This window comes from Acomys russatus, chromosome 13 (genome assembly GCF_903995435.1).
Source record: "Acomys russatus chromosome 13, mAcoRus1.1, whole genome shotgun sequence".
Taxonomy (NCBI): Eukaryota; Metazoa; Chordata; class Mammalia; order Rodentia; family Muridae; genus Acomys; species Acomys russatus.
Genome location: NC_067149.1, coordinates 54,768,544 through 54,783,392, shown reverse-complemented (window position 1 = coordinate 54,783,392; position 14,849 = coordinate 54,768,544). Strand labels below are relative to the sequence as shown.

The window sequence follows — 14,849 nt, the reverse complement described above, 5'->3', positions numbered from 1 at the left end:
TGTGGCGCGCTCCTCTCCCTTCACCAAACTTCCAGGCTGTAGGAAATGCTCCCCGCTCCTTAGGACACTGGTATACAGTCTCCAGAACAATCTCGGTCCTAGTGCTCACTATTGTATCCCAAGTTTTTCAGTAGGGTGGGGACGGGAGATTGATACCACCCCCAAGTCCATCTCCTTGAAACGGAGCAGCAGGTGTGGGTCTCTCCACCTGAAAGTTCTGACCGTGAGTTGTGGCTAGGCTGCCTGTTACCAAGTCACACACTCCTCACAGTAAGCCAGCAGCCCTGCTGTGCTGGCAAAAGTTACAAAAGTAAAGATTTCCTTTGTTCTTCAGACTTTTCTACCGGCTAAAAAATGGCAGCCAAGCCCTCACAGCAGGGGCCACAGTCCACAAAGCATCTGGCTTCCGTGAAAATTGCTCTAACTGCTGTCTACCAACCAGCTCTCTAGATCCCACCGCAGCTGCTGTGATGTTTTCACTTGTGACTAATACCAAAAGAGAAAACGCTCATGAGTAATACCACTGTTCCTCAAGTAAGCCGAGTGCTTCTGAGGGCTTACCAGGCTAGATAAATACGCTGAAGGCCCTCAAGAGAGCCCATGACTAAGCAATAAAGACAGTGAAATTCCAAGATGGCGGCTTCTTCATCACCTTCCGGACCTGAGACCAAAGCCTGGCTGCTTAAAGCAACGGCCTGGCAAGCTTTGTCTCCGCCCCCCCCCCCCCATCCCAAACAGTTCAAGCCCAGAGAAAAATGGGTTTTTTGATTGACACATTAAAATTAACACACATGTTCATTGTTTCATTATGGTAAATATATTCAAAATCCCCTCAGCTACTTTTAGACACACTGTACGTTATCGCGCACTGTATTGATCCTACTGGGCCTTTGAACGCCAGATCTGACCTCACTTTATAGTAAATTTTGTCGACTTCTGCTCTATTCCCCACAGGCCCTGGTAAGAGATATTTGTACTTGATTGTGTTTTGTAACACTGTACACTATAGCCATCAACATGGAACACACCTCCCATCCATCTATCAGTGAATAAATGGGGGGGGAGGGAATTGTGGTGCACGCTCCCATATATATAATGGAATGCTATGTCCCAATAAGAGAGGATGGGACGATGTGTTTTGTGACATGTGTGGACCTGGGTGACATGTTGGCAGACACTGAAAGCCTAACATTGCTCGTCGGTCATAGAGGAGCTGGCAAAAATCTGACAGGAATTTACATTATTTTCTTGGATTTGGAAAGTTTTTTTTTTAAAGCATGATGCAAAAGTAGAGATCACAATGAAAGGACTCCTTTAAAGTGTGAAGGAGTTTAGAAGCATGCCAAAATTTTCTTTCTATAGGGAGTGTAAGGAGATGTGAGGAGTAGAGCATAGGAAACTAGATTCCTCACATACTGTGAAGTGTTGGAGCTGGAAATGGGCACAAGAGAATTTATTATACTGTTTTCTATAATGTATATGACAAGAAAGAATGAAGGTTGAGAGTTTTGAGTGGACTCAAAGTCCAAAGGCCACAGCTTAGTGCTTAAAGCCTTCCAATCTTACATCTTCTCCCCTGTTGTTAGTGTAATAGAGGTTTTCAGGTGTTTTAGATGTGTGAAAATTAGCAAATTGTAATGGTTAAAGTCAGTGGAACCTTTGTAAAAGGTATAATTTACTGAAGTAAAATTAACTCACCTGGTAAACATTTCCTTGAATTTAGAAAACATATAGTCGTACATTCTTCATTGAGACATATAGGGGTGGAGACTTGGCTCAACCATCAAGAGCATTTATTGCTCTGACAGAGGACTGGGGGTTGATTCCTAGCATCCATATGGTGGCACACCTACCCACCCCTAACTCCAATTCTAGGGATGCAACACACTTTTCTGAACTCCCCTAATACTAGGCATGTAGTACACATACATACATACATACATGTGTACAGACAAAAAATCATACACATAAAACAAAGTCTAAAACAATACTTTTAAAAGGATATATAGGCCCCCTCCCTCACCCAGTTTCTCACTCCCTGTTAGAGACACTCTGTCCCTCTGCCCCCAGCCCTTAAGCACTCACTTTTGCACAATGCCATGAAATGGATCAATGAAGCCGAGACGTCCCATTTGACTTCTTTCACGTGGCCGAAGCATTGCTCTCTGCTCTTCACTCCCAGTGCAGTGCTGACCAATAGTGTGTCAAATACAAACACTGCTGGCTGCGTTCTAAGAGAGTGTCCACAGCAACACTGACATGGGAGCGACACTCTGAATTCAGAAGTCCGCAAGCATCTCACCATCAAAGATTGTACAGGGAGGAGTTAAGAAAAGCTGGCAGGAAACTTGTAGAGATGTGAGAGGAGGAAATGAGGTATGCATTTTTTTTGGGGGGGGGAGGGTCTCTTCTCAGAGCAAACAGGATGGAGACGGTTTCCTGTAGCTCACTGTGCATAAGCTTGCTGGCAAGCTTAGTGTAGGGACTTTTTGGATGAGAAGACTTTGGAACATTCAGCCTGGTAAAGTGGCATGAGGAAACGGGCAAGTGCGGGCATGTGGTCCAACTTGTTGACTGTGTTGAAAGAGGGTTTACCTTGTCATCAGCCTGAGGGTATTTGAATGGTTGCAAATATTACATTTTTATAGTGATCCTCAGAGCCACTGCAAATATTCACATAACAGTTTCTTTTTCTTCCCTTGAAACTTAAAGGCAGGCTCTCCTTTCAAGTGTGGGTATATGTGGGTGGAATGAAAGAATGTAACCATACTGTACACTATTGTACATATTCATAGTGCCTGCACAATTTTGCCTTTCTAAAAAAAAGAAAGAAAGAAAGGTGTTACGTCTATATCAACATCAACATATGACCTTGCTGTTATAGAGACAGAGATTTTGCTCTTGAATCTAAGATGATTTTGGCCCACCGCAAGTTCACAAACATTCTCCTTCACTTTTCTGAAAATCAAATGACTTCACAATATTAAGGTTCATGCTTGGGTCTACAGTCCATCTTGAGTCCTGTGGTTAGCAGACGTGCACCAGGTTGTTTCAATAACACATCCCGGACTGATGCTGTCCTTTCCCTGTCTGAAAACTGTCTATCTCTGCAACACATCTGCTGACTCTGTGTGTGTGTGTGTGTGTGTGTGTGTGTGTGTGTGTGTGTGTGTGTGTGTGTGTGTGTGTGTGTCTGACATTCTGGAGTCCTTTTTTCTGCTGTGTTGTTTTGGTTTCTGTTCTTGCTAGCACCAGACCTTTTAGTCCTCTTCCCATGAGCCATGATATTAGGCAGTGTGATCCCTCTGATTTGGACCTCTTCTTTTTCAGAATCATTTTTGGAGTATTGTATATTTTTTCTTAATTTCATAGTAATTTTCATATAATTTGGTGCTGTGATTTTTTTTTCTGACGACAATGGCTCCTTCAGGAAGTAGAGCTATGTTGCAATTATAAACTTATTCAAGAATTGTTGACATATGAGAGATATTGAGTGTTACAGTTCATTATGTATTTAGACCTGCCTTGATTTCTTTCATTTTTTCATTTTCAAAAAAATTATGTGTATGAACATTTGGCCTGCGTAAGTATCTATGCACCATTTGTGTTCCTAGTACCCACCAAAATGAGGGAAGTGCATCAAATTTCTGAACCAAGATGAGAAAAGGGTGTCAGATTTTCTGAATCTAGAATTACAAAGGTCTGTGAGCTGCTTTGTGGGTGCTGAAATTGAACCCAGGCCCTCTACAAGAGCAACAAGTGCTCTTTTTTTTTTTTTTTTTTTTCCTTGTATGAAGGAGATGTATTGTGGAAAAGGGAGAAGGGGGAGAAAAGTGGAGGGCATCCATGACAGAGAGACAGAGAGAAACAGAGAAAGAAGGACAAACAGAGGGAGAGAAACAGAGAGAGAACAAGACCCTGGTGGGTCCTTTTTATCCAGCACACACTTGGTGCACATCTGGCAGTGGCTGGTGATGACATCAGAGGTTGCTGGGTCCCTGAAAGGCAGGCTAATGGGAATGCCTGTAAGCTAACATGCCTCCATTACTGTTTAATTAAAAATGACAAACTTAGTGAGAGGTGATAAGGCAGGCATGAGGATGTTTTGTTCAAAACAGGCTGACTTCAGAGTGACAACATCCTTGGGAAACCTAAGAGAATCCGGGGAGCTGGGGAAGTCCTGAGAGAGCTGTCTGTTTAACTGCTGTCCTGGGTCTGTGAGAATATCTGTGGCTAGGAAGGAAAATGTGGTTCCTGTTGATGGAATCTGTGAGGTTAGACTGGAGCACCTGTGGGCAGTTAGTTGCTCTGGCATTCACTGTCTTAGAAGTAGGAAACATCTGACAGGATACACGCAGAAGACAAAGTAGATTAAGGAGAAAATTCTTTTCTTTTCCTTCTTTCTTTTTTATTTATTTTGTTGTTGTACACATTTGAAACTTTTGGGCCCATGGTTTTGGTAGTTGGGGGAGGGAAGTCCCAAAACTAGGGAAAGGGGGAGGAATCCCACCCTATGAAATGAGCAACAGGTGGGAAACTTAGGCTGTTGGCTGGCAGTACCTATCTGTAGTTCATTTGACCCGAGAAGTGGATTCAGGTGGATGTCCTGGAGCTTACAAGAACTCTTTTTAAGTTTAAAAAGAAGATAAGTTTTTAGACATGTTAGCATCACCACCGTGGTCTGCAGTGAGATACACACTGTAGAAAAGGGCAGTAGACACATACTGATTTAAAATGGCATTTGTGGCTTTCTTAGCCTAAAAGAGGATAGGATAACAAACAAGAGAGTTCATTAGGACTAAGCAGTTTCATAATTGATCCTTTATGCCACATGTTCATCTTGAGATGGGAGAGACACATGGCAGGTTGTGAGCCTTCTGTCACAGGCCCAGGGGAGAGAAATAGGGTGAAAGAGGGAGGAGGAACATTAAGATACAAGTGAGGGGCTAACAAACTGGATGTAATCTCAGTAAATTATTTAAATAATAAAAAAGAATTTAAATTAAAAAAACACCTGTGTTTCTATAAATGTAACAAACACAAATACATATTCTAAACAAGAGCTTGAACTTAAACTTTAAACACCATACCCAGTGAGCAAACAGCAAAATTATGTGAGTATTAGGAAGTAAAGGAACTTCCTCAACGCTACAAAAGTTATCAATTAAAAACAAAGACTATAAATCCAACTGCAGTTTGCTTCATTCTCAATAATGCTATTACAAATGCTTTCTCAGCTATCAGGAGCAAGAGTAAGATGTCTGCTCACTACTTCAGGTTGACTTTTCTTAGGAGGTACTGGCCAGGGCAGCCAGGGTCATGTGGCTGAAGAATGCTCTTCCAGAGGACCCGGGTTCAAATCCCAGGACCCACAAGGTAGCTTATGAACTTGTGCAACTGCATTTCCAAGGGATCCGCTACCCTATTCTGGCTTCTATAGACAACAGGCACTTATGTGATGCACAATCATGCAGGCAAAACAGTCAGGTACATAAAATGAGTTTCTTAAAGAAAGAACCGATTTTCACCTCTTAGAAGCAAATGAAAGTGTTTCTCGCCACCGATGGCATGATTCTATCTACATAAAAACTCTAATAAATCTACCAATGACTACTGGATGTAAAACAAGAGTTTACAAAGCTGCAGGACAGAGTGCCAGCATGGAAAAACCAGTTACATTTTCCTGTCAAATGGAAATGAATATCTGAGATGTTACCATTTACAGTCATGCCAAAACTATAAAACTATAAATCTAAAAAGGCATGTTCATAATCAGCATAAGAAAAACTATATACAAAATTATGAAGAAATCAAGAGAGGGCTAGAGAGTTGACTCAGTGGTTATGAGCACCTGTTGCACTCCCTTTTCTCCGTTTCTCTCTGTCATGGGCACCCTTCCCTTTCTCCCCACTTGCTCCTTTCCCAAAATAAATCTCCTTCATACCAAATCTGTTGAATGGCATATTAATCATTATCATAACATTGGTGCTGTGAAACTCTGTGGCTCTCCTATTGTCTTGGCATTACCAACGTCCCTCCCACACCCACCTGCAACAGATTTGCTTTCTCTCCTGGGCCTTCTCATAGGTCTAAGCCACACACCAGGACCCTGTTTCCAACTTGCTGTCACCTTGCTTTCTGGCTTACCAATCGCTCACCACTCCACCCACCACCAACAAACAGTTAGGTGAGCTTCACCTGTCTCCATTCCAGCATCTTTGGAGCTGCAACCTTGCAGGTTCTTTTAGGCCCTTCTGTGCCTAAACATCTTGTCTGTAAGTTGCAACACGGCAGGGTGGGCAAAACCAGGGTCTACAATGCATCCACATGCACCTTTTCCGCTGCAAGCAGCGGCTCTCAGGAACAGGGTTTCTCTCTCTCTGTCTTTCTGTCTCTCTCTGTTTATTGAAATATTTCTGTTTTTCTCTTTTGTTATTTTGTTAATATGTCTAATTACACTGATGTGTTTCTGTAATGTTTCTATAACTCCTAACTAGGACACTTTCATGGAGCCAAATCCAGATTTTTGTTATTGTTGCATTGTACAGTGTTTTTCATTCCTTTTGTTTCTTACTCTTTCATTATTCATCCTTAATTCAATAACTAGAAGACTTCCTGGCTGAAGTCCTGTTTCCATTCTCCCTAGTCTTCTTTCTACTATGGACACCCTTTATGGACCAGAGCCTTCTTTGAAAGGGTTTACAGTACCGCTTCAGGAACTTGTAGCTGATTGTAAAGTAGAGTTTTGTGGTAAGTTTATTTTATGTTCCTTAAGAAGTTATTGGATTTGGCATTCTTATATTCATATTTTACAGGTAAAATGCTCCAAGGAAAATATCTCACTATCACCTCCTGTGTGTCTCCTGTTAAGCTCTACTGCTGCTATGGGGTGATCACGGTCCTCACTGTAGCTGTAGTTGTACTTTCTGTTGCTTTGTTGGGTAAGTGACTTATTCCTCAAATTCTGCAGCATTCTGTCCACATCCACATTGTCAGTAAATACATACTGACCCCTGGGAGCCAGGCACTGTGGGAAAGCTCTAGAGAAAACACACTGGAAATTCCTGTCCTCTGGGAACGTAGGGAGATGCGGTGAAGGAACAGCACAGGCTGTGGTGTGCACAGGAGGCCAGGCTCAGCATCCCTGGGAAGGTGACGTCAGCAACCTCTAGCATGGCAACCATGGCCAGAACATATTAAATGGCACATATATGAAGTAAGCGGTTTATAGGTTTTTAACTGTAACCTGTTAAGAATAGATAATAACATCTTGTGCCACCTCCCTAACATGCATACCGTCCATATTACCTATAGTCTGCATGTGGTAATAATATTCTATAAATTATAGACAGGCAGGCTATATAGAGAGACTATGTCCCAATCAATCAATCAATAATAAAATAATGTCCATAAGGAGGTTCTTTGATGTTCATCACCTTCTTTGAGGTAGGCTGAGTGTTGCCAGGAGTTAATCTGTCTTATTGTCAAAGAATCCTTAAAACAATAAAAAGATCTTTAAATGCCATATTCTATAGGACTCTGAGGTTTTTGAAGACCTTAACTATTTTACCTTACCTGTCTATAGAACCATACCTATCTGTTATACTTAGGATGTATATTCTTGTGATATAAATACACTAGTAATTGACATGACCATGATTTTATCAATTGACCATTAACTTGTCTAACTTATACTAAGCAGCCTGAAATAGCACTTTCAAAGTATTGGAGGTAAACCTTGTGTTCTACTGGAGTAGTTTGGGTACAATACCTCCTATTAGAGTATATATATATATAGTGACAAATAATCTTAAATTTGAATTCTATGCCAATGTATCAGAATTAAACTTATTTTGCATCAATATACAGATTTCTATACCAATGAATTAAAAATTGGGCAAAATGTCCTCGTTTTGACCACTGACAGATTTCTGCCTATAAGTAGGCAAATTTGGATGCAGGCAGAGTCGACAGCCAAACTCTGTCAAGACAGGGTAAGCAAGTCCTCAATAGTTCCTGCTTCACAAATATGTATGTCAGATATACTGGGCCAGAAAGCTGAAGATGATGCTCCAGTGTTATAGAGAGTTATGAGTTCAGGTAGCAAACTGTCTGTGTCATTTTTTTTTTCAATTAGGAAGCTGCTAACCTGCACTTCCTTTTTACTCAGGTAATTAATTTTATTCCTTCTCAAGTCTCTGATGGGGTTGAAGACCGAATAGTTTAGTTTCACAATGGAGCTTAGTTGTTTAGGGGTTAAGATGTTTTTAAGTCTAGATAGATGTTTTAAGTTGATAGAGATGAGATATGATAGGTATTGATTTACATTCAGAATTTTAGACTCACCAAGCTAGGAAAATGTTGCCAAAACTCTATGAATGTAGCATTAATATAATTCCTGATTGTTTCATGGTTCTTCTTGCTGTATGTAGTTTATTCTATATATGGTAATAATATAAATGTATGTGTAAAAAATAAGCTATTTTAAAAATAATAAAATATTTGTTAATGTTTTATAGTACATCAATTAATATTGCAAATACACCTGACAATTTCTATTACATTGTTTTTATACTATACGTGTTTATTGCATGGCTTGGATTTCTCTCACAGGGCCCAATATGAATATCTGTATGTTAAAGAAATATAAATAAATTTTCCAGTTTTGGAAGAAAACTGCCAACAAGTCTTATTTATGTCAGCTAAAGTAATGAGAAGTCCCCAGAAATAGTTCATTAAGTTAGATTAAAAGTAGCCATAGCACAAATACTACCTCAAAAGTGAGCTAAGAATGAGATGACGAGGCATGGAAATCCTACTTCATTGTATTTAATTATACCATCTACACTCCAGTGGAAAATAAAGAAGTCATCTGTGACACATGCCCAAGAGACTGGATTTCATTTGGAAGGAAATGTTATTATTTTTCTGAAGACATAAGAAACTGGACAGACAGCCAGACCTCCTGCATGGCATTAAAGGCCAGACTCACTCTGCATGAAAGCCCAGAGGAACTGGTAAGAAATGTCTAGAAACCGGTATTTGTGTTTCTGTTGAACATGTTTATTTCCATGAGTTGAGGAACTTGAAGCTGAAGCTTTAGGAAGGATCCCACCCCAGGCAGGATGAGGGACAAGGCGTGCATATGTGTCATGTATTAGTGTTTCACCTCTGCCTGCGGCCCTGAGACATTCCAGAAATATTTTTCATGTAATTTTTGTAGTCAGCTTGAAGGATCAGACCCAGTGTTTCCATTCTACTTAGGCATTTGACTATAGAAATTATTGTTTGTGTGATAGACTTTTCCTGGGTAGATGTAACACACACACCCACATATACACACACACACAGGCACACACAGTGTTATGAATCTGGAATTGCTCAGATATTCACCATGACCATGAATAAATTTTAATAAAAAAGAGGCTTTATTAAATACTGGTGCCAGATACTCATGGCACCAGGACTGTAACTAAGAGCACTTCCAACATGCAGTATCTGTTCATATCAGCCCAAGGTTTATAAAGTCAAAAGCCACAAGATTATATGTACTCTGTCTGTGTGTAGGCAGGGGCTAATTTTTAGCACATTAGTTGTTCTACTCACTGAGCAGAGTAAGCAAATTTAATTACAAAAGCATTACGAACAATTATCTTGCAAGAACAGCAAATTTGGGGCTGGAGAGATGGCTCAGTGGTTAACAGTGCTGCCTGCTCTTCCAAAGGTCCTGAGTTCAATTCCCAGCAACCACATGGTGGCTCACAACCATCTGTAATGTGATGTAATGCCCTCTTCTGGCCTGTGGGTGTACATGCAGGCAGGAACACTGTATACATAATAATAAATAAATATTAAAAAAAAAAATCAGCAAATTTTACACAATCGGTCAATTTCAGAGTAGTCTTCAATGTCTCAGGGGGAAAAGGGAGAAGTGGGCTGCTAAGGTGCAGCCTGTACAAGCCAGGGGCTAACGTGTTGGAGGCGTGTTTTGCTTTTTGGTCTCTCAAGCATAGGAAGTCTAGACCCTAAATGTAGTGTGAACCATCACATCCTCCCTTGAGTTGTAGCCTGAGTTAAATCCCAACTCTGTGCTGGACCCTTGTCGTTGCTAACACTGTATGAGTCTCTGGTGAGGGCAACTAGTTCTCTTTGGACCTAATATTCCAGCCTTTTATTGGGGATAAAAGGTGATGTTCTCTCTTTCATAATTGCTTCTTAGTTAAAATCCTAGGGCACTGATGTCAGTGACCATGACAACAACCAGCATCTGCACACCTCTGGGCTTTGACCTGTCACACAGCCCTGTAGAGCCAGCATCAGGCTTGTGCCTCCTACACAAGCTCTATAGTTCCCTCCCTGTGGGACCAGCATTCCTGAAATTTCTATTGTCTTTTCAGGTTTGTTTGTTTGTTTGACATTTATTATCTTTCTACTGTTTTGTTTGGGAGCCCTTTTTTAGAAATTTTAGAAATTTTAATTGGAACTCTTAGTCCAGGAGCCTTTTTCTATGAGGGGATTTAAGACTAAGCCTACCTACAAACCATTTCATGGAACATTTTAGCACTATCTGGCAGCAAAAATTGCTTTTATTGAGTTAAAAATAACAAAGAGGAAGTAACCTATGGGTGAGGGAGAAATTTGTCAACCACAGTGACAGACTTTCAGTTGCTTTACTAAAAACAAAATGTCTCAAGTTTTTGGTGTTTATAGTTGTGACCCCAACTCTTTAGCTTTTTCAGTTAAATGATATTTAATTTTAGCCTGGGACATGCAGTTTTTGAGACTTTATTGTTATCATTGTTATTACCTAGAAAAATGTACATCTTTGTTGTCTTGTTCTGTCCAAAATCTTGGCCAGATTCTTTCCCATGACATTGAACCTCTCTTGGTCTTTTTAAGCTTTAGTTTTAATCATAAGATACAACTAGGGATCCAGTCCCTGCTAGTGATTGTCAGATTGGCATCAAAAAATCTGAAAATTGGCAAGCCATCCTAAGTCAGGAGGTGACTTGGGCCCTTTTTTTTTCTTTTCTTTTCTTTATTTTTTTTTTCTTTTTTCTTTTTACCTTCAAATGGACTTTTCAGACCTAGTCCTTTGTTTGAAGCAAAAACTAAAATTAGCAAAATTACTAAAGAATTTCTGCATGTATTAACCGACAACATCTCTGGTTTGGTGAATGCAGACTCAATGAACTTGAGGACACTTAAGGCTAAACATTTTGCTTTAATCTATGACATTTGAAATACAGCTTGGAACCCAGAAGACTTGTTATGCAGTTTCTCTTTTTAACAGAGCAATAAGTTACTAATGATAGTAAACCAAACCTCATCTATATTATCTTAGTTGAGGAATCAAAATTCTTAAAGGCTTTTATTCTTATCTTTAATTATTATAGACCCTTAGTGTTGCTTCCCATTTTTTTTTTTTTTTTTTTTTTTGGTTGTTCAGGCTTTTAATCAAAGAACACTAAAAAGATAAAGAAGACAATTGCCTATCTATAAACCCTTTTAATTTTTAAAATTTTGCATATAAGTATATGTAAGTATAGCTTTAAGATTTTATTCATTAAGCACATGTTGGTTTTAAATCTTTTATATTTTGTTTTTATTTAATTTTTAATTTTTATTTTTAAAATATGGCATATTATTTTATTATCATATAAAATATATGTGTGATGTGTATGATATAGAAAATAGGATAATATGATTTTATTATCATATAAAATTCTATTTTAATCCAAAATATTTTGCCATTTATTTCTGTCTCCTTGGTTGGTATATATCATGTGGTTCCCTTAGCTAAGGTGGTAGTGAAGTTACATAGTTATTATTTATAAACACCCACTTTTTAAAAACAAGAGTCAAATCTAGTTTCACACACAGTATGTTATAATAGGATACAGCTTGTGCAATGTCGGGGCTCACAAGTGAGAGGCACCATTTTGCTTTTTGGTCTCTCAAGCACAGTACATCTTAATTCTAAATATAAAGTAACTGTCACAACAGACAGACATACAAGAGAGAGAGAGAGAGAGAGAGAGAGAGAGAGAGAGAGAGAGAGAGAGAGAGCGCGCGCACTACTCATCCCAGAAAGAGAGTGTTTATCAGACCAAATGTAATAATTATAATTATACCAATGTCCAATTTGGTGACTCAGTGAGCTTCTCCTTGGGGTTAATATCAGTGTTAAAAGGACTCACCTTCCTTAATTTTTTTAGTACTCAGAGATAAAAGGGGGGAAACTCTTTAATGAGCTTACAGCTGTAGCTTCTAGCTATTGCCTGAAAGGCCCAGCCCTCATCAGAAATATTTTATAGCTTATCTATGGTTAGACATTGTAATATTCTTGTATACATGACAATCTGTGGTGGTTTGAATGAGAAAGGCCCTACAGGTTTAATCTGAATGCTTGGTTCCCAATTAGTGGAACTCTTTGGGAAGGATTAGGATATGTGGCTTGCCGGAGTAGGTGTATCACTAGGGATGGGCTAAGGGGTTTCAAAATCTCACACTAGGACCAGCGTGTCCCCCACTTCCCTCCTCTCTCCCCTCCCCCGTCTCTCTTTCTATCTCTGGCTTCAAATCAGGATTAAAATTCTCAGCTACTGCTGTTCCTGCCGTACTGCTCTTGGACTAACCTCTGAAACCGTAACTAAGCCCCTAATTAAATGTTTCCTGTTTAAGAGTTGCTTGGTCATAGCATCTCTTGACAGCAATAGAACAGTAACTAAGATGCCGTCCATCCTAGGGAGGTTCTTGTCTTCCTCACTCCAAAAGAGACTTACCAGAGCTGAGCAAGTCTTACAGAATCTGTGATGTACAGGTTTCTGGTTAGAACAGTCTTTTCTTTAGCAAACAGAACTTGCCATCTAAGCAGACATTTGGTGATATTTGCTTCTAAGAAGTGTTCCTTGTTCTCCAAAAGGAGAGGGTAGGCAGGTTTACAAACCAGAAGCCAGAAGTGCAGCGTTAACTGTTGTCTCTGATCAAAGACAGCGCCTGCTGTTCCGCTCGCTCATTCCCATGTAACTTAGCATTTCCTAAGTAAGGTTGCTAATCATACTTACAAATGTTGAAGTTTGATGCATTCCTTTGCTTTTCAACAGGACTATGGGTGAGCAGTTATTCACAAGGGGCAGGGATGACTCAAAAGCTGCCAGAAATTCCACCCCAACACAAGTGCTGACTCCCTAAAACCTGCAATCCCTGGGGCTCTCTATACCTCCTGCAGGCGGCTTGACCATCCCCTTATCTCTCTGCAGTTTGCCTAGCCAGAATCTCCACTCCCTCTACCAGTTGACTTCTTTTTATACCGTTGAGGAGGGGCCCTGGAGAACTGACAGAGTTGGTGTTCTCTCAGACAGGTGACCCTTTGTTTGCCTTCTGAGGCTCATGAGCCTCTCCACTCGTGGAGGAAATGTTGCAATCTGAAGGGAATGTTGCAATTCACTGGCTAATATCATGGGACAGCTGTTGTCCACGGTTGATACATTGCACAAAGGTGAGCACTAGTGAGCACTATTCACAGTGGACTAGAGAGACAGGCTTATTCTGGGACTTCGCCAGCTACAGAGGAATGTATCCCTCAGATTAGGTACTGTGGGATTCCAGACATCAAATGGATCCACAGAACTGAGGACTAGTCTGGCTCCGTAGCCTATGCGTCCCAATTACACCCTGTAGCCATCCCTAGAGGAGGCCGTAGGATGGAGAGACTCCATGGTCATCTGAAATTGAGAGACTCCTGTATTTCCTTTCTGTGCTTTATGACAGGCTTTCCTGAAGAGATATGCGAGGGCTTCTGACCACTGGATTGGCCTGCACCGAGAGTCACCAGAACATGCATGGAAGGAAACAGACAGCACTGAGTGTAGCAGCTTGTACGTTTTTCAGACTGCTTTTCCTTCTACTGGGTTCATGTCATGGTGTGCTTGAGTCGTGGGAAAGGCTGTGTCATGTGAAAGCAGCTGTGTTGGGAAGGAAGACATGAGGTGTGGCTCAGAGGGAGAGTGTTTGCACTTACAGACAGAGCCAATCCCACCAATCTCCACCTCTGAAAGGACCATTATTAGCACAAGACACCCCAGGACCAAGTTCTCAGCACAAAAGACATTGTTCCTATGAGAAAAGGACAGAGAACAAGAGACACAGACAGGAGACAGAGACTGAGGAAGAAGGGGAAGGGAACAAGGGAGAGAGGGGAGGGGACTTTGTCCTAGAGAGATAAAGGACTGTCTGTGAATAGAGGACATAGAAGTGGCCTAAAGAGAGCCTGGACATGGTGGCACACTCCTTTAGGGGAGGCGGGAGGCCAGCCTGGTCTACAAAGTGAGTCCAGGACAGCCAAGGCTACACAGAGAAACTCTGTTTCAAAAACAAAAACAAAACAAAAAAGCAGCCCAAACGCAGATAGCGGTGTATAAAGGAAAAAGAGGAATCCCCATGTTAGGATATGTTGGGCATGTTAAGATGACCACAGGAGGCCTTTGATTGGTGGACTTAAGTACTTTGATTAGTCAGCCTCAGGGGAGGAAGTGGCCAAATTGGGAATAGACTTTAGTGGCTTGCTTTAGAATGTAATCTAATTTCTACACTGGCCTTTAGTCAACTTGATGTGTCTGATGTTGGGAGGTATCTTCTGGGGTCCTTCGCTGGTCGTTGAGATCAGTTGGTTGGTGGGTACTTTTAGGTTGAGGTCCTTTGCCCATGGTGGTCAGGAAACAATTCCCTGAGAGAGGCAGGCACCCTGGTTTGGGCTCCTAAAGACTTTACTTCACACCCTGGGTTCCCCACTGGGTCAGCCAAGGTAGGTGCTCTGCAGCTCCGATATCAGTTTGAGGTAGAGTATG

General features: G+C 40.8%; 1 protein-coding gene across 1 annotated transcript; it reads left to right on the top strand.

Annotated features, from left to right (window-relative positions):
* Positions 1–6,659: 6,659 nt before the first annotated feature.
* On the top strand, positions 6,660–13,935 carry LOC127197696 (C-type lectin domain family 2 member H-like). Its single transcript, XM_051155666.1, has 4 exons — positions 6,660–6,750; positions 6,816–6,941; positions 13,107–13,114; positions 13,774–13,935. The coding sequence occupies exons 1-4, from the start codon at positions 6,660–6,662 to the stop codon at positions 13,933–13,935; spliced, it is 387 nt and encodes a 128-aa protein (XP_051011623.1).
* The last annotated feature ends 914 nt before the right edge of the window (positions 13,936–14,849 follow it).

What these genes read in the sequence shown, in the direction of transcription:
- LOC127197696 (XM_051155666.1), top strand. Translation starts at nt 6,660, where the DNA reads ATGGACACCCTTTATGGACCAGAGCCTTCTTTGAAAGGGTTTACAGTA. An exon ending in TTGTAAAGTAGAGTTTTGTG is followed by an intron (nt 6,751 to 6,815) that starts GTAAGTTTATTT and finishes CATATTTTACAG; the next exon opens with GTAAAATGCTCCAAGGAAAA.